This window comes from Gorilla gorilla, chromosome 16 (assembly GCF_029281585.2).
Source record: "Gorilla gorilla gorilla isolate KB3781 chromosome 16, NHGRI_mGorGor1-v2.1_pri, whole genome shotgun sequence".
Classification (NCBI taxonomy): Eukaryota; Metazoa; Chordata; class Mammalia; order Primates; family Hominidae; genus Gorilla; species Gorilla gorilla.
Window position 1 is genome coordinate 41,259,662 of NC_073240.2, and position 19,764 is coordinate 41,279,425.

The 19,764-nt window shown below is 44.5% G+C and overlaps 1 protein-coding gene across 5 annotated transcripts in view; it reads right to left on the bottom strand.

Moving 5' to 3' along the window:
• The window catches only part of CCDC32 (coiled-coil domain containing 32), a 33,221-nt gene extending 15,771 nt beyond the window's left edge, over positions 1-17,450 (bottom strand). Inside the window, exons 1-5 of one of the 5 annotated variants that reach the window (XM_055363388.2) lie at positions 17,276-17,418; positions 17,091-17,172; positions 15,064-15,319; positions 9,517-9,673; positions 5,443-6,431 (exon numbers count right to left, since the gene is read on the bottom strand). In XM_055363388.2, the coding sequence (XP_055219363.1) occupies positions 6,275-6,431; positions 9,517-9,673; positions 15,064-15,307 (558 nt within the window). In that variant the 5' untranslated portion in view covers positions 15,308-15,319; positions 17,091-17,172; positions 17,276-17,418 and the 3' untranslated portion in view covers positions 5,443-6,274. Of the gene's footprint in view, positions 1-5,442; positions 6,432-9,516; positions 9,674-15,063; positions 15,320-17,090 lie in introns of those variants that run through there. The other 4 variants (XM_004055984.5, XM_004055985.5, XM_055363391.2 and 1 more) reach the window with 4 other exon arrangements.
• Between the last annotated feature and the right edge of the window lie 2,314 nt (positions 17,451-19,764).

A 19,764-nucleotide genomic window follows, 5' to 3' on the forward strand; every position in this document is an offset into this window, starting at 1 on the left:
CTTTTATTCCTCCCACTGAAGCAAAAGTTTGTTACCCCTCCCGCCGTGGCTTAAGGCTTTTGCTTAAAGGAGAGGATTGTGGAAGTTGAGGCTTTTTGCCTTCCACCAGCAGCCGCCTTGATCAACCTCTGCATGCATGCATCACCAAGGAAGAACAGTCCCTCCCTTTCCTGACCTGTTCCCACTTTTCTCCATGAACCCCAGGGGAGGCCTGTAGAAAAAAGGTTGCCTTTGCATGCACTCTCGTGTCTAGAATCCTATTCAGCTATTCTAAACTGATATGCTAGGCCACATGTGGACTTTACAAATTTGTTAACATTTTTATTGTCTTTTTCTTACCCACTTGTAAGACAGCCACATCTTTGCCAAAGTTGAAACAGTTGATGGGTCACTATCTCTCCTTCTATTTCCTCTCACTCCTATTCATTTCTATGAACTCAGCTCCCCTAACACTATCTCTCCTTTATTTGGTTGCCTTGTGGCCTTGGCTTTCTGATGGGATCAAGAAAAGTTATGATTTTGTACCTGCTTTTTCACATTGTTAGGACGGAAGGGACATTTTCTTGCAGTATTCTACATCCTAAGTGGAAAAAGTCCTCAAGTACTATCATCTCTTTCTTAGACAACTGCAACCACCTCACAGCTGGTCTCGTGTGTCCAATTTTGCCCCTCTCCCTACTGTAGCCAGCATAAGTATTAAATTCTGCAACCACTGCAGACTAGAGGGGGCTGCAAAATAAAATACTTAAAAATTAGCTACTTAAAACCTGAAGCTTAGCTTATGGTGCATTGGTTATCTATTGCTGAGTAACAAATCAACCCAAAACTTAGTGGTTTAAACCATGACATTTATTGAATCTGCAGGGCTTTGCAGGGAAGCTTGTCTCTGTACCACTTGGTGTCACCTGGGACAGCTTAAAAACTGGGGGATGAAATCATTTGAATTACTTACTTATATGTCCGATGCCTGGGGTGGGAAGACTCAAACAGCTGGGACTCCCTGGGCTTCTCTACCTCTCTGTGGCCGACTTCTTACATGCCGGCTCAGAACTACCAAGGAGCATGCTGAGAGAGAGAGAGAGACCCCAGGTGGAGTGCTTTTATGACCTTGCCTCAGAAGTCCCATTATTTGTGCTGTACTCTATCAGCAAGGCAGTTACATAGGTCTGCCCAGGTTCAAAGGGAGGGAATATTGACCGAAGATCTCAGGGGAGGAGTGTCCACATCACACTGGAACATGAATGAGTGGGATGGGATACACTGATTTGGCCATCTTTGGAAAATACAATCTGCCATACATGATTCTACTTGTTCTGTAATAGTGAAAAAATAACAAGAAAAATTGAAGTAGAAAATAAAAACAAAGAAAAACCATTTCACATAGACATGTATCGCTGCCAAGTGTGAATAACTTGTCCACCCTCAATCACTTTAATTATGGCAAACCCATGGCAGCCATAACCTTCTAGATGTAAATCTCATCTTGTCACTGCCCCTCTTAAAATCAGCCATTAGCTCCCTGTTCTCCCACAATAAACTCCAAACTTCTTAACATGGTTTATAAAACCCTTCACACCTGGCCTTATTTAGTAATTTCCACCCTCACCTCTCGTCTATCCCTCCTTTGTTCTTTGTGCTCCAGCTACACTGAACTACCTTCCATCCTCCAAGTTCCCTTTTGCCTTTAGGCCTTTGCACATGCTGTTTTCCTCTTCCAGGACTCCTCTTGGTCCCCATGCTCTTACTCTTCTATTTCCTTTCACTCCTATTCATTTCTATGGACTCAGCTCCCCTAACACGGCCTCTCTCCTACTCCACCCCAACTGGTCTAGGGCTCTCATATCTCCTTCCCATGTGCTCTCAAAGCACCTTTTGCTTACAACTTCCACAGAATTAATGAGGTAGGCTCTATTCCCCCCTCCATCATTCTATGTGGGAAGATGCAGTTCTGCTTTATTTAACACCATGCACAGTGCCTGGAACATGGCAGGGGCTCAACAAATATTGGTTAGATGAATGAATCTCTGCCTTAAATAACCTATTTCTGGGCTCAAGTAAACAGCCCTCACAAAAACCGAACATCCCAATGGCAGTATCCTATCTTGAGTCTTATAACTGATGTAGGGCCAAAGCTGGTTGGGATAATTTAGAATTTTCAAGAAAACCTTGCCTGCTTCATGTGGCTGGGGCTGTTCTCAGCCTTGGAATGACTCCTTCCAAAACAGGGCCAGGGAGAGGCTCCAGGGCTTCCGTCTTCCAGCAATGGTCCTGGTGGGCAGGTCTGCTTGGAAGGGTGCACCTCGGCCACAGCTGGCGGGACATTTGTTTACTTGCTGTGCCTGCAGCCAGGGCCTATTTCTGGATCAGGTATTGGATGCATGCCTGTGTCACTCCAGCCCTGATCTCGCCAGGTGCTGAGTGATGAGCACGTGCGTGCGCCAGGAGAGAACAGCAGCAGTCCCTTAGGTTATCTGCCTGGCTGCAGCCTAGCTTTCTCTGGGTGTACCAAGTCATTACGGCTTGGCCCGTGTTGGTGATTACCCTCCCCTGGCTCTAAGGCTTAGCACTAAATATTGCTCCATTTGCTCTAACTTGCTGTCTGTTTCACTAAGGAGGAAGAAGGAAGAAAGTCAGGGGTGATAAGTAAGATTCTACCAACTTACAAATCTTACTAGGTTTAGGAAGCCCTAACTGGAGTTCCTTGGAGTTTTCAGGGTCAAAGGAAACAGATCAGCATTTTAGGCCAATACTATTTTTTCCTATGGTTAGTCCCATTACTAAAAAGGAACTGGAACATGAAGAGGTCACTTGACTTATTTGTGACCATTCAGTAAGCCACGAGACAGATAAAAGACAGCACCCAAGACTCTCAGTTTCAAATTTAGTGCCACTTCACTAGCCTAAGATAAATCTATATTAACAAGTTAGCTTTGGGAGCTAGTGTCAAATTTGGTTTTGGTAAATGGAGTTTCACCTTTTTTTAGAGCCATTGTTTACGCTGTCACCTCTAAATCAATTAAGAAACTATAGCTACAACTCACTGGGTTCCCTTCCGTGGAGTCGTGCAGAGCTCCTCTCACACCGCACCCAGGTTTACACATGGGCTAGAAACCATTCAACTTACAAACTCTGTTTCAGTTCCTCTAAAGCGATTCTCCACCCTCTCATATTCCAATTTCTGTTTCTGAGGTAGAAAATGGGAAGTAGGAAAAAGGCAAAGCTAGAATCTTGCCTGAATGACAGAAACACTATTTTTGGGTACAGAAACATTCTCTTACCGTCCCATGATCTGCACTTTGGGAGAGTGTTTTGGGACCTCATTGCTTTTTTTTTCTTAAACTGTTGTTTCTGAGGAAGAATAATTTTTGTTTGTTTATCATGCAGGGAGAAGAAAAATTTTAGTTTTTCTTTCTTTAAAAAATCCATCCTGGCAGGGCACGGTGGCTGACGCCTGTAATCCCAGCACTTTGGGAGGTCGAGGTGGGCAGATCACGAGGTCAGGAGATCCAGACCATCCTGGCTAACACGGTGAAACCCCGTCTCTACTAAAAATACAAAAAATTAGCCGGGCGTGGTGGTGGGCGCCTGTAGTCCCAGCTACTCGGGAGGCTGAGGCAGGAGAATGGTGTGAACCCGGGAGGCAGAGCTTGCAGTGAGCCAAGATGGCGCCACTGCACTCCAGCCTGGGCCAGAGAGTGAGACTCCATCTCAAAACAAAAAAATCCATCCTGAAAGCCATCAGATGGCCCTGGAGAGGAGTGAGGCCTGGCATCTGAACTACAGGTGGAGATGGCAGCCTGCAAGCCTGGACCAGGGCTGGATGACCGTCAATATTCTGGCTTCCTCAATGTACCCAGGGGCCACAGAGAGCCACTCTCTGTGTCACACGTATCCTGCCAATAAAATGCAGTAGGAATAAAGCGACTAAATCTACTAATAAAGGTGTTAACCCAGCCCAGACAACATGGCGAAATCCCATCTCTACAAAAAATATAAAAAATAAGCCGGGCATGGTGGTATGCACCTGTCGTCCCAGATACTCGGGAGCCTGAGGCAGGATCACCTGAGCCCGGGAGGTCAAGACTGCGGTGAGCTGAGACCGTGCCACTGCCCTCCAGCCCTCCTGGTGATAGAGTGAGACCCTGTCTCAAAAAAAAAAAAAAAAAAAAAAAAAAGGTTAACCATTAGTCAATGAAAAGAGAGGAAAGGGCCAGGCATGGTGACTTGCACCTGTAATCCCAGCACTTTGAGAGGCCAAGGTGGAAGGATAGCTTGAGCCCAGAGGTTCGAGACTAACCTGGGCAAAATAATACAACCCTGTCTCTACAAAAATTTTTTTAAAAAATTAGCCAGGCATAGTGGCACATGCCTATAGTCCCAGCTACTCAGGGGAAGCTGAGGCAGAAGGATGGATTGAGCCTGGGAGGTTGAGGCTGTAGTGAGCCATGATTGTCACTACACTCCAGCTTGGATGATAGAGTGAGGAGACCTTGTCTCAAAAAAACAAAAAAAAAAATAAAGAAGGAAAAAAGAGGAGCGGCCAGGCGCGGTGGCTCATGCCTGTAATCCCAGCACTTTGGGAGGCTGAGGCGGGCAGATCACCTGAGGTCAGGAGTTCGAGACCAGCCTCAACATGGAGAAACCCCAAATCTACTAAAAAAAATACAAAATTAGCCGGGCGTGGTGGTGCATGCCTGTAATCCCAGCTACTCGGGAGGCTGAGGCAGGAGAATTGCTTGAACCCGGGAGGCAGAGGTTGCGGGGAGCCAAGATCGCGCCATTGCACTCGAGCCTGGGCAACAAGGGCAAAACTCCGTCTCAAAAAAAAAAAAAAAAAAAGAGGAAAGTATATTTGAATATTACAATAAAAATATTTGTATCACTAAACAAGTCTATGGAACCACCGAATTGGTTCCTATCCTTTTGGGCAAGACAAATACTTGATTTAGAAATGAGCAAACAATAGCCGGGTGTAGTGGTTTGCACCTGTAATTCCAACTACTCAGGAGGCTGAGGTGGGAGAATCACCTGAGCTCAGGAGTTTGAGGTTACAGTGAACTATATGATTGTACCATTGCACTCCAGCCTGGGCAACAAAGTGAGACCTCAAAAAAAAAAAAAAAAAAAAAAAAAAGCAAATGTTCTCAGAAGATCAGAAGATTTATTTATTCTATTTTTTCTTTTAGCTCCTCTCTCAATCAGAAGATTTTTACAGCCACCCTACTGATCTTTAGGGATTTGTAAACTATTACCCAGGAAGAAGGCCCATGGAGCTAAGGCCTCAGAACACCAAAGTCTGGACTGTCTGAGGGCACATGCTAATAACAGGAGGCTGGCAAAGTGGCCAGCTCCCATGCCTTTGCATGCATTTGTCTTTACCTCCTGCTGCCTGGGAACATCCTTCCAGGAGCAATCGAGTCAACAGCACCACAGACACTGCTATTCCGTTGAGAAAAGTTTTATATGGAAACACATACTGATCATGAACACGATAAACAGGGAGGGAAGCTCGGGCTCAGCCAGGAAACCTGCCACAAGGAAGACGTTTGGAACTATCCAGGAGTAGTGTCAAACACTAACACCATATTTACAAGTATAATTTGGAACCTGGCCCTTTTTAAGTGCAGGAGGAAGTTGGAGGAGAAGCCAAGCATGAAGTAAAAAATACATATACACAGACATAAACACCCACATTTTCACACTTCTTTTGCCCATTTTTTCCACAAGGAACAAATGAGAGAAAGAAGCCCAGCCTCTCTCCCTCGAGTCCGTATACTTACTACAGATTTGTTAGGGAAGCCCCAGATGGGGCTTGGATTCAAGGAGCAGACTTCACTCTTACTGGCCCCACTCACGTGACAATTCACCAAGGGAATGCTTGGGACACAAGCATGAATGTCCGGAAGAGGCAAGAAAATATATGGCTCACTTAACTTACACATTACACATAAGAGGCCTCAGTTTCTCCAAGTACTTTCACATTTGATCTTTAGCAGACTTCTAACCTGCAGTGACAGAACTCAGCCAAGCTGTGAGACACAGAGGAAAGCAGCATTTTGATCCAGTGTGCACTGGGTCAGTCACTTCATCCGAGACAGTCACACATGCCAGCCCCAAGTAAGTCCCTGGGGGCTTGCAGCTGTTTTCTTTGTGGAGTGGAAATTTGGGTTTTTTCCTTCAGTGGATTTCTCCCTGCTGCTGTCACTGAGCTCCACGCTGCTCGCTCTGGACCCGAGACAGCTGCTTGGCGTGTGTGTGTGTGTGTGTGTGTAATTTACTGTTCTGCTGCTGCTGGCTTGTCCCCGGCTGCTGGCTCGTCCTCGGCCACTGGCTTCTCAACCTGTGACTCTGGAGGAATCAGATACTGGACCTCCTCTGTGCTGACGGCTACTTTATCTGGCTGGAGCCACCTCTTGAAATGTTCCAAGGTGCTATGAAAGGGCAGAATAAAAGGGTGGCTGTGTCAGACCTCACTGATTAATTACTTAATGATTATCTCAGTTACTCAAACACTGCCTTCCCGCCCACCAGCAATTTCTTCCTACAATTGTTTTTCACTGCTAACCTGGGGAGTACAAGGATACTGCTATGGCAGCTGTGCATCCTGGCAGCTCTGCGCATAATTTACCCCATAGTGGGCACTTTGACTACAGGCAGCAGCAGGCCCCCTTCAAATGCAGAGCCTCTGAAGGCTTGATGAGAACTGCTGAAGAGTTTACGCCTCAGTCCTAAAGACCTAAAGATAGGTCTTTTTTCACTCAAAACAGGAGAGGAGAGAAATTGTCAAGGGGAAGAAACACTCAAATAAATACCAAATTATTACTGAGGCAGAAATCTGAGTATCTTTTGCCTCTTATAGCTGAGGCAGTCTGGGACTCAATTATAGCACTTACTTGCACTAAGTGATTTTTGTGTGTGGGGGGGGGGTTTTGTTTGTTTATTTCATCCTATAGCAAGTCCCTAAGATAAAAACATCTGAGCAGCAAATATTCCCCACAAGAGAATGACCACTATGCCAGAGGGCTGTCTTTTTGTCTGGATCTGTAGGGAAAGGGGAGATGTAATTGTCAAGCTCAAGGTCCCCTACCCGCCTTCCTTACAGGACCCTATACCTTAAAGCTATTAGACGTTCACAGTAAAATATAAATGACTAGAAATAATGTAAATCTTATTCTATGCTCCTCAATAGCACAAAGTCTTAACCCAAGAAAGAATACCAAAACAGCAGATTTTAGGCATCTCTTGGTATATGGGGGAATTTATGTTTTGGATAGTTGGATTTCTCAGCCCATTACTCCCTTGCCAAAAGCATACCACAAGAGGATCACCTACCTGGCCCTCACATACGTGAAGACCTATACAACCCCATTGTAAAATGGCCTCTGTTTAAAAGATAAACTTTGAAGAACTAGTGTTTCCTGGTGTTTGTTCTGGATAATGATAGAAAGAAACATTCCCACAGATGTAGGCTCTGGGGAAAAATCTAAATGTCAGAGGGCAATGAGAGCAGCTGATTGACTCTAGTGCTCACAGCTCAGGGGAATCAGGTGTGACACAGCATTTAATCTTCATTTACCACACTTTTCATCAAATCGTTCAAATTATTTCCATAGAGAAGGGAAATCTACATTATTTTACATATTGATAAATACATAGGAACATGCTGATCTGATTTCAGAGAAAGAGGATTTCTACTTGAAAATGACACAGGAGAAAGTTTTGTCTTCTCAGAGCTGGAGAGAAGAGAGGTATTCAGGGGGACAGAATATAAGTAAATACCAAATTATCAGTGGGTCAGGAGTCTGCATCTTCAAATCTCCTATGTTTGGAGCAATTTAAGACTTAATTAGGTTGGACCTTTAGAGATAGAAAAGAGCAAAATGTATATAATTTCCTGAACCCTCAGAGGAGAGTTGGCCTGACCTTAGATGCTACGCTGATTTCTGAAGCATCTAGAGGCATGCTGATTAAGCATTTGAGATAATGTAAGTGAAAGTATTTTACACATTTGCAAGTAAATGTACCTATGAAGTTTTATTCACATACTGTCCTGATTTCGGCAGCAGTACTTCTTCTGACATGATGGGATTCTCAACACCAATGTCCATATGTTGGAAACTCAAGTTAAATCACATTCCCCTAAGACCTTTTGTTAAAATTCAATTTTTTACTCCCCCCACTGATTTTTACTTTGAATAATTTCTTGCCAAACTCTAAAATTCTGTAGGAAGGATAATATTAGTAACAGCCAACACTTCTGTAGTGCTTACCATGTGCTAGGCATTGTTCTATACCCTTTACAAATAGTAACTCATTTAACCCTCATAACAACTTATGAGGTAAGAGCTGATTGCTCTCATTTCACAGATCAGGAAACTGAGGCACACATAGGTTACTTACCCAAGAACATACAACCAGTAAGTGGCAGAGCCGATTTCCTGAGTGTCAAGCCCCATTCCTGCTCATTGTGGCAGGGCAGCATGCCCTCTCTATCTTTCTGCGTCTAAACTACTTGCAGGTACTGTTCAAGTCCTGCCTCCCTCTATGGCAAAACACCAAAGCCAGGAGGGAGCTCAGCGGCCTCTCAATTCCCAAAGCACATTCTGTCACTTCTACTCTACTGGCCCTTCTCTTATTACTGCCTGGTATTGTTAGGTATATCTTTATATATATTTGTCATCTGCCCTCAAGTAGTTTTGAGGACAAAAACAAATGGGTTTAAAACTTCCTTATACCATTCCCTCCATGACGCCAAGCACAGTGCTATCACACAGTGGATGCTTAATAAATTCATTAATTTAGTCTACGTAAATTCATTGAGTGGCTACAATCTGACAAAAATTCTGTAAGGCAGGCCGGGTGCAGTGGCTCCCGCTTGTAATCCCAGCACTTTGTGAGGCCGAGGCAGGCAGATCACCTGAGGTCAGAAGTTTGAGACCAGCCTGGCCAACATGGTGAAACTCCATCTCTACTAAAAATACAAAAATTAGCCGGGTGTTGTGGCACACGCCTGTAGTCCCGGCTACTCAGGAAGCTGAGGCACAAGAATTGCTTGAACCCAGGAGGCAGAGATTGCAGGGAGCCGAGATCGTGCCACTGCACTCCAGCCTGGGCAACAGAGCGAAATTCCATCTCAAAAAAAAAAAAAAAAAAATCTGTAAAGCAGTGGAAATTCAGAGGTAAGAAGAGATGAAGAGATAGTTTCAGAAAATAATCTCTCTGAGGAGTAAATGGTTTTTCCTTTTGTTACAGTAACATGGTTTCCAAACCTCATGAGAAAGAATTCAAGAACATAAGAGAGACTGATTAGTTACTACTTTCTCAAGTTCATTGCATACTTAAAAATGAACACAATGGTTTATCCTTAACTCTATTCAATCTGTGACCAACATGTAGCTGCAGTATTTGCCTTTTGGCAAAAAAGTCTGTTCTTAAAAATCTACTGCTGGGCTAAAAACAAATAGAACAACTACATAAAGGATGATTTCAGCTGGAACTAGACGGGGAATCGATTACCTCTCATCAGAATCAAGTCCATCCACAAAGAACTCTGAAGCTAACTTCTCCTGGAGGAACCGATCCCAGCATTCCTTCTTGGCTTGGGCCAGAGTTCGAAGCATGTCCTTGGAAGTCACTTCCTGATTTAAACCTTTGATTCTTCTTAGCTTCTTCTCTAGAGAGAGAAGTAGAGCTTAACAAGGAAAATGAGCATGACATGAAATTTTAACTAAATCTTAAACTCAAAATACTAACTTAAAAAATCTCTCACTGATGACATCCACACTCCCTGCCAAAGAGGTCATTTTTTAAGGACAGATAAAAGGGAATTGAACATTCTTCCTTTTTCCTTCACAAAGTCCTCACCCTGCATTGTATCAAATAAATGTTTAACCCGAGAAAAGGGAAAAGCCATAGGTTCTCATAAATAAATCAATGGCATGTTTTCTTTGAAATCACGTAAGCCCAGCAGGTATCTCTCTAAGGAATGCTTGTTTTCCCTGGTTTGACATGTGTATACTACTATCTTTTCTCAACTCCTTGAAAATAATCTCTCTGAGGAGTAAGTGGTTTTTTTCTTTTTGTTACAGTAACATGAAGTGGTTTCCAAATCTCATGAGAAAGAATTAGAGAAAATGATGAAAGATCCAACGGTTCATTAGATATTAAAATTGACTTGATGAGAACTCAATAAGAGACCTTTAAAATTTCTATGTGTGATTAAATTCTTAATAAAAAGAATCTCCCAACATTTTTTAAAGTTGCTCAACTTGTGGCCTGGATGTTGGAGTCTAATAAAAACAAACGTCTTCTAATCCCATGACAGTGCTCCATATGGCTTCTTGATGATAGAGGTTAAATTATTCTTGTTTGCATTTTAACTCTAATTGTTTAACAGATTTCCCCTTTCGAAGAATACAAGAAAGGACATCACCATTTACCGTCTGCCTTAATTTAGTTTGCCTTCAACTATAAGTACATAGGTAAATGATGGCATGGTGGGGTGGTGAACATCAAGCTTAGAACCAGTAGAAACTATGATTTGCAGTTCTGTTTTCATTTCTAAAAAAGTCACATCAGCTAACACCCACTGATCAAAACAAATACCTTTTGTTCCTGTTATTACCACCATGAGCTCACCCATGTAAAAAAAACCTGCAGTTGATAAATGTTAAATATTTGCAGGGTTTGTTTTCTCCTTGAGGATATAAAAAGGGTTATCCATAGCATACATTTAAGTTTTTAATTATTGCTGTTATCAGTGGATTCTCTTTGATATAGGTTATTTAGCAATAAAAACAATCTTCATATTGTCTGGCCTCAGTTGTCAAAGTGGAAGGTACTCTTTTGGGCCGGAAAAGGTCTTCCTCTCTCTAAGTATGCTGAGTCCTTGGTCAGGTGTGATTTCAATAGGGCAGGCAGAAACAGGCACTAACATGTCCCTGTCGGCCTCTGTCTCCCAGTCCGTGCCATAGGCAACAGAAATGACTTTTATTTTCTTCAGAGATGAAAACTTCTTAACTGACTTTAGAAAAGATCATTAACTTTCCAAGCCAGTCTTCACTAATCAAAATCATCACTGTCTTCATTACACTTTTTCTTTCTTTCTTTCTTTTTTTTTGAGATGGAGTCTCGCTCTGTCACCCAGGCTGGAGTGCAGTGGCACGATCTCACTCAGCTCACTCCAAGCTCCGCCTCCTGGGTTCAAGCGATTCTCCTGCCTCAGCCTCCCAAGTAGCTGAGATTACAGGCGCACACCATCACATGTGGCTAATTTTTGTATTTTTAGTAGAAACAGGGTTTTGTCATGTTGGCCAGGATGGTCTTGAACTCCTGACCTCATGTGATCTGCCTGCCTCGGCCTCCCAAAGTGCTCTCTCTCTTTCTCTTCCTTCCTCTCTCTCTTTCTCAACAAGGTCTTGCTCTGTCACCCAGGCTGGAGTGCAGTGGCATGATCACAGCTCACTGTAACCTTGAACAACTGCTAGGCTCAAGCAGTCCTCCCACCTCAGCCCCCTGGTAGCTGAGATTACAGGCATCTACCACTTCAGGCTAATTTTAAAAAATGTATTTGTAAAGACAGTCTCACTATGTTGCCCAGGCTGGTCTCAAACTCTTGGCCTACACGTGACCCTCCCACATCGGCCTCTCAGAGCGCTGGGATTATAGGTGTGAGCCACCATGCCTGACTTTCATGAAAGTTTCTTAGAAGCCCTTGTCATATGGCACCAACAAGCCAAGGGATCTCGTTCTATAGCTTTATCCAATTGTTGCCTCTTCTCCTTATCATCATTAAACAGATGCTTTGGCTACCACACGCAGAATTTTCATCCCCTAGGCCATGGCTGCAAGCATTGCTATCCTATCTTTGGTGGCTTCCTGGCAAATTTCACATTACTCCCTATCTTTCTATCCCTCCACCTATGTTTTTCTCATATCTTTTTCCTCCAGTACATCATTAACAAAATCCCTTTTGTTTTTGCAAGATATTTCTTAGCTATCATGCAAGCTCTCTTCTGACTCTTCTTTCTGTCTTTCCTCAGAAGCTCCTTCTACCTGAATTGCCTTTCCTTCCTCAAAAAATTATTCCCAGGTTTGTAGCTGATCTTCGACAAAGCATACAACAACACAAATTGGGGAAAGGACATCCTATGTAACAAATGGTTCTGGTAAAACTGGCTAGCCACCTGTAGAAGAATAAAACTAGATCCCTATCTCTCACCTTATACAAAAATCAACTCAAGATGGATATAAGACTTGAAATCTTCAAAATTCTAAAAGAAAACCTAGGAAAAACTCTTCCAGACATTGGCCTAGGCAATTTTTATTTTGAGATGGAGTCTCGCTCTGTTGCCCAGGCTAGGGTGCAGTGGTGCGATTTCAGCTCACTGCAACCTCCGCATCCCAGGTTCAAGCGATTCTCCTGTCTCAGCCTCCTGAGTGGCTGGGACTATAGGTGTGTGCCACCACGCCCAGCTAATTTTTGTATTTTTATTAGAGACGGGGTTTCACCATGTTGGCCAGGATGGTCTCGATCTCTTGACCTTGTGATCTGCCTGCCTTGGTCTCCCAAAGTGCTGGGATTACAGGCGTGAGCCAACGTGCCCGGCCTAGGCAAAGAATTTATGACTAAGATCCCAAAAGTAAATGCAACAATAACAAAAATAAATAAATGGGATCTAATTAAACTAAAAACTTCATACAGCAAAAGAAATAATCAGAGTAAACAGACAACCCATGGAATGGGAGAAGGTATTTGCAAACTATGTATCTAACAAAGGACTAATATCCAGAATCTAGAAGGTGCTCAAACAAATCAGAAAGAAAAAAACAATCCCATCAAAAAGTGGGCAAATGACATGAATAGACATTTCTCAATGGGATTTGAGAAGATATATAAATGGCTAACAAACATATGAAAAAATGCTCAAAATCACTAATCATCAGGGAAATGCAAGTCAAAATGGTGAGCTACCACCTCACCCCAGCCAGAATGGCCACTATTAAAAAGTCAAAAGACAATAGATGTTGGCATGGATGTGGTAAAAAGAGAATCCTTATACACTGCTGATGGGAATGTAAATCAGTACAACCTCTATGGAAAACATATGGAGATTTCTCAAAGAACTAAGAGTAGATCTACCATTTGACCCAGCAATCCCACTGCGAGGTGTTTACCCAAAGGAAAAGAAGTCGTTATATCAAAAAGATACCTGCATGCATGTTTCATAATTCATAATTGCAAAGATATGGAACCAACCTAAGTGCCCATCGAGCAATGAGTAGATAAAGAAAATATGGAATATATACACCATAGAACACTACTCAGCCATAAGAAAGAATAAAATAATGTCTTCTGCAGCAACTTAGATGGAGCTGGAGGCCATTATCCTCTAAGTGAAGTAACTCAGGAATGGAAAACAAAATGCCGTACGTTCTCACTTATAAGTGGGAGCTAAGCTATGGGTACACAAAGGTATACAAAGTGGTATATTGGCCGGGCACGGTGGCTCACTCCTGCAATCCCAGCACTCTGGGAGGCTGAGGTGGGTGGATCACGAGGTCAGGAGTTCGTGACCACTCTGACCAACATGGTGAAACTCTGTCTCTACTAAAAATACAAAAATTAGCCGGCGTGGTGCTGGGCGACTGTAATCCCAGCTACTCAGGAGGCTGAGGCAGCAGAATTGCTTGAACCCGTGAGGCGGAGGTTGCAGTGAGTCGAGATCATGCTACTGCATTCCAGCCTGGGCAACAGAATGAGACTCCGTCTCAAAAAAAAAAACAAAACAACAACCAAAAAAAAAAAAAACCACAAAGTGGTATACTGGACTTTGGAGATTCAGAAGTGGGGAGGTTTGGAGAGAGGTGAGGGATAAAAAACTACACATTGGGTACAATGTCCACTACTTGGGTGATGGGTGCACTAAAATCTCAGACTTCACCACTATACAATTAATCCATGTAGCCAAAAACCGCTTGTACACCAAAAGCTATTGAAATAAAAAAATTAGGGCCAAGCGCGGTGGCTCACGCCTGTAATCCCAGCACTTTGGGAGGCCAAGGTAAGCCTTATTCCCAGGTTTGGTTTTGTGAAACATGGATGAATCTCATGGTTGTTCCACAATAAAAGGATATTACAATTCTAAAGACTGCCCAGCACCGCCCTAGACTGATATTTCTTTTTCCCCTAGCATGGGACAATTTGAATCTCTTTCCTGTGTTTGGAATCTCTCTAGATACTTATACTATGGCCACAGGACAGGGTACTGAAAATGTGTTCACGAAATATTTTTAAAATAAAATGGCTAACAAGAGGCAGAATGAATCTTATGTCAATATGCTCCCATTCTCAATAATCAATCTATTTATGTAAGTTTTTCAAACTCCAGCATCAGAAATCCACATGTAGCCCTGGGGCCATCACATTTTCTTGCAGGATGGCATAAGGTTTAACACTTTTGAGTTATTTGAATATACGGGCAACCAACAGTAGGCAAGAGGGTTCTACAGAATGCCAAGAAATCAAACACAGAATTTAGATGAACTGGGCAGAGGCAGGAAGTGACAAAAACTGTTTTAAGAGCTGTTCGGGTAGTCACGGCGGCTCATGCCTGTAATCCCAGCACTTTGGGATGCCGAGGCAGGTGGATCACCTGAGGTCAGGCATTCGAGACCAGCCTAGCCAACATGGTGAAATGAAACCCCATCTCTACTAAAAATACAAAAAATTAGCCGGGCATTGTGCCAGGCGCCTGTAATCCCAGCTCCTCGGTAGGCTGAGGCAGGAAAATCGCTTGAACCTGGGAGGTGGAGGTTGCCATGAGCTAAGATCACACCACTGCACTCCAGCCTGGGCAACAAGAGTGAAAGTCTCAAAACATTAAAAATAAAAATAAAAAAAGATCTGTTCAAGGAAAAGGGGGCTGCTTCCCAACAGCCGGCTTGAAACATCCCTTGGAATTATATCTGACAGATACATGTGACAGGAATAACAACAACACAAGGAAACCAAGTTTGATGTAACAGAACTTCAATATGCTTCCCTAGAGCCGTCAAACTTACCTAGAGATGCTAAATACACTTCTGAATCCTGCAAGGGAGCCCAAGGCTTTACAGCTGGCTGGACAGCAAAGTCAGCCACCTCCCTCTGGCCTTCACCTTCAGGGCAAGAATCCACAAAGGAGTCTGAGAACGCATTGTTGGCACCATCTTCTTGGTCAGGATTTGGCAGACAGGAACAAATTTCAGCCCAGAGATCCTGGCCAGATCTTGTGGCTGTAGAGTCAGCGCTCTCAAACATTTTCATTTGGAATCTGAGCTATAAAATAGAAGCTCAAGTGAGTAAGAACTGGCTTTAAGAATACAGCATAAGGTTGGGCACAGTGGCTTACGACTGTAATCCCAACACTTTGGGAAGCCGAAGCAGTCAGATCATTTGAGGCCAGCAGTTCGAGACCAGCCTGGGAAACATGGCAAAATCCCATCTCTGCTAAAAATAAAAAATTAGACAGGTGTGGTGGCACATGCCTGTAGTCCCAGCTACTCCGGAGGCTGAGGTAGGAGGATCACCTTAGCCCAGGAGATAGAGGCTGCAGTAAGTGGTGATCACGCCACTGCACTCCAGCCTGGGTGACATTGCGAGGCCCTGTCTCACAAATAAATAAACAAAATAAAAATAAAAATGGAATTCCTACAAGCCATACACAAAAGGCAGATACTGTGATTCCACTTATATAAGGTACCTGAGTAGTCAAATTCATAGATACAGAAAATAGGATGGTGGGAGCTGGGAGCTGGGAGGTAGAAAGAATGGGGAGTTACTGTTTAATGGGTACACAGTTTCAGTTTGGGAAAATGAAAAAGTTGTGGAGGTGGATGGTAGCTATGGTTGCACAACAATGTGAACACCACTGAATCATACACACAAAAATAGTTAAAATGGTCAATTTTATGCTACATATATTTTCACACACACACACACACACACACACACACACACACACACACGAATCTGTAGGGCATTTCCAGGTTGGACAACCAGCCTGCACTTTTCTCCAAAGATCTCCAAAATGCAACAGTTCTATCTCCAGTCAATTAAATTCTGTTTTTTTTCTTTCTTTCTTTCTTTCTTTTTTTTTTTGAGACGGAGTCTCGCTCTGTCGCCCAGGCTGGAGTGCAGTGGCGCTAACTTGGCTCACTGCAACCTCTGCCTCCCGGGTTCACACCATTCTCCTGCCTCAGCCTCCCAAATAGCTGGGACTACAGGCGCTCGCCACCACGCCCGGCTAATTTTTTGTATTTTTTAGTAAAGACGGGGTTTCACCGTTTAGCCAGGGTGGTCTCGATCTCCTGACCTCGTGATCCGCCCGCCTCGGCCTCCCAAAGTGCTGGGATTACAGGCGTGAGCCACCGCGCCCGGCCCCTAAACTCTGTTTTCAACAGAACACAGACTAAAGGTCTTCCACAGTTCCATATACATGAAGATCCTGCTTGGTAAAAAGTGTCTGTCAGAGAGTACTGTCACAATGCAAGGGCTGTGTGCTCAGCGCATGCAGTTCAGCCATATGTCTCATGCTCTTATTTTAATACAATCACTGAAAGGTAGGTATTTTCACCATTTTACAGATGAAAAAACAAGTTCAGAAGGGTAACTTGCTCTAGGGCACATTACTGATATGTGGGGAATCCTTGACTGGAAAACCAGATCTGTGCTGCTCCAGAATCCATGTTTTTATCAAATACCATCCTGCTTGTTTGGAAAATGTAACGAAAGCAGCCCAAGCACGGGCAGGTAGGAAAAGCTACGCAAAGAGCCTGGAGGCTTTTATAACTATCTAGGCATATGACAGGCTGACACCTTCTTTCATGAGGAGACTTAGAAATCAGGAAGGCTGCCTGAGGCAAGGTCTGAATAATGCCAGGAGACAGAGCCCCGCCAGCGTAAAGGCCGGAAGTAAAAGGGACAGCTATGCCACGGCGGTCCTGGGTGAACTGATATCTAGCGCTACAGTGAACCCCCAACCCGAATTCGTCTGAAGCCACCCAAAACCAAAACTTTGCTCACACCAGAGCCCCGCATGGCCCCTTACCCCAGGGCAGGGCGTCCAGAACCACGCAGGAAATTCCGGCGTCCAGATCCCAGGCCTCAGTCGCTCAGGTCTCTAGGGCTGTCTGGACGGGATGAATCAGGTCCCAAGGCCTCTATGTGGTATTCCGGGGCCGGGCCAGAGTGGGAGATCCAAAACGCTGGGCACCCCAGCCCCTCCTCACTTACCGTAACAGCTGCCCAGTAAACGCTTGGCTCAGCTCTGTCGCCTGTAGCCCGGAGGAAATCGGGAGGGGCGGAGTCCCCTAGTGACGGAGCCCAGGAGTCCTCCAACTACCTTCCCACCCGACGATGTTCTGTGCGTCGATTGGTCGAGAGGAGCTCAGCGTGGTGAAGAAGTGAGGAGCAGCAAGAGGCGAGCGGTGGACGGGGCTCTGGTTGCCGGGAAACGGTGGAGTCACGTGCCCTGAGCATTGCCCCTCCCCTCCCGAGGGCCAGGTTGATTCCTTGCAGATCCGGGGTTCCAGTCCCTGCTTGGATAGGGAAGTCGTTTCCAAGACTTTTGACTTTTCCTAGTGCCGGAGCCAGTTCACCTCCTCCACAATTTTCTCTGTCGGTGTTTGTCTTCTAAAAATTTCGCCCCTTCGCTACCGAAGTTAGAGCACTTCCGCGGCTTCTTTCCTTACTCTCCCAGGAGACTCATGTCTAATTCATCAAATTATGAAGCTTTCCTTCATTCATTTAGTCAATAGATACCAAGCTCCTGCTGTGTTCTAAGCATTGTGTTAAGCGTGAAGTTAAGACACATATGACTTGATATAAGTCCTGGAGATCCTTACAGCTTAGTAGTGCAGGAAGGGGGTCCGCCATGGAGGCATAAAAGTTTACAAATAACAGTAAACAGTGATAGACAGCCGGGCGCGGTGACTCACGCCTGTAATCCCAGTACTCTAGGAGGCCGAGGCAGGTGGATCACCTGAGGTCAGGAGTTCGAGACCAGCCTGGGTGAAACATGGTGAAACTCTGTCTCTACTAAAAATACAAAAATTAGCTGAGCGTGGTGGCACATGCCTGGAATCCTAGCTATTCGGGAGGCTAAGGCAGGAGAATCGCTTGAACCCGGAAGGCAGAGGTTGCAGTGAGCCAAGATCGCACCACTGCATTCCAACCTGGGCAACAGAGCAAGACTGTCTCAAAAAAAAAAAAAGGGTGGGGGGTTGAAGACTATAGAGTATATGATGGAAGTGTGGCCAGAGTACATAAAGGAGAGAGTGGTCATAAGAAGTGTGTGTCAGAATGCTTTGTTGTTGTAGTTGTTAAAGGAGATGACCTTTGATATCCTTCAGGGGATAGATACCAGCTTGTTCATTGAGATCAACCCCTCCCCATCCCCAGCCTCCAGGATCAACACCAGTTACTCTCTCCCAAGAAACACGTGATGAAAGACATCAGCCAACCATCAGTAGCCAAGTAACTTGGCTGAGGAAATAGTTTTCACTCCAGCCTGGGTGACAGAGCAAGACTCCGTCTCAAAAAAAGAAAAAGAAAAAGAAAGCAACAACAACAAAAACAACATAGTTTTAGGATTACAGATGTGAGCCACTGCGCCCAGCTAAAATACAATTTAAAATTCAGTTCCTGGCCGGGCTTGGTGGCTCATGCCTGTAATCCCAGAATTTTGGGAGGCTGAGGGGGGTGTGGATCACCTGAGGTCAGCAGTTCGAGACCAGCCTGGCCAACATGGTGAAACCCTGTTTCTACTAAAAATACAAAAATTAACTGGGCGTGGAGGCGCATGCCTGTAATCCCAGCTACTCAGGAGGCTGAGGCAGGAGAACTACTTGAACCCAGGAGGCGGAGGTTGCGCCACCACATCCGGCCTGCAATCCTAACACTTTGGGAGGCCAAGGTGGATGGATTGTTTGAGCCCAGTTTGAGACCACCCTAGGCAATGTGGCAAAACCTTGTCTCTACTAAAAATACAAAAAATTAGCCAGTCATGGTGGCACATGTCTGTCATCTCAGCTACTAGGGAGGCTGAGGTGGGAGGATCACTTCAGTTTGGGAAGTCAAGGCTGCAGTGAGCCAAAATCGTGCCACTGCACTCCAGCCTGGGTGATGGGAGTGAGATCTTGTCTCAAAACTTGTTAAAATTTTAATTAATTTAAATTTAATTAGCCACATGTGGCTATTGTACAGCACATGGCTAATGGTGATCCTATTGTATAGCACAGGATTGGAGAATATTACATAGTTCACAGAACCTCAAGGTGAGTGGAGAGTCAGGCTTTAGGTCTATACAGCCAGGAACAGTATCTGAATCTCACTGAGAGACTGCTCAGGGAACACCCCACAGCCACTGAACATCCATAGCTGGCATTATTCATCAATTGGGTACTTGACACAAGAACCTCCCCGACTGTTGGCCTCCCAGATTAGATGCCTCCAATGCTACCTTGTTAGACACGGATTTCACACTGAGCCTGCTTCCGCGGCTTTTGCCTCTGAACCAAAGCCTCTGTCTAAGAGATAGAGCCCAGGTCAAATGCCTATGTCCAAGCTGCAAGAGAGTGTGGGAAGGCTCTGGCTTCTACCTCTTGGGGGCAGTGATGAAATGTGAGAAATTCCCCACCCAAAAGAAGGGTGTTCGGAAGATGCTGGATGTTTACAGAATATGACAAATGTCTACTCTACATGGTCTATGCCAGTGCTTCTCA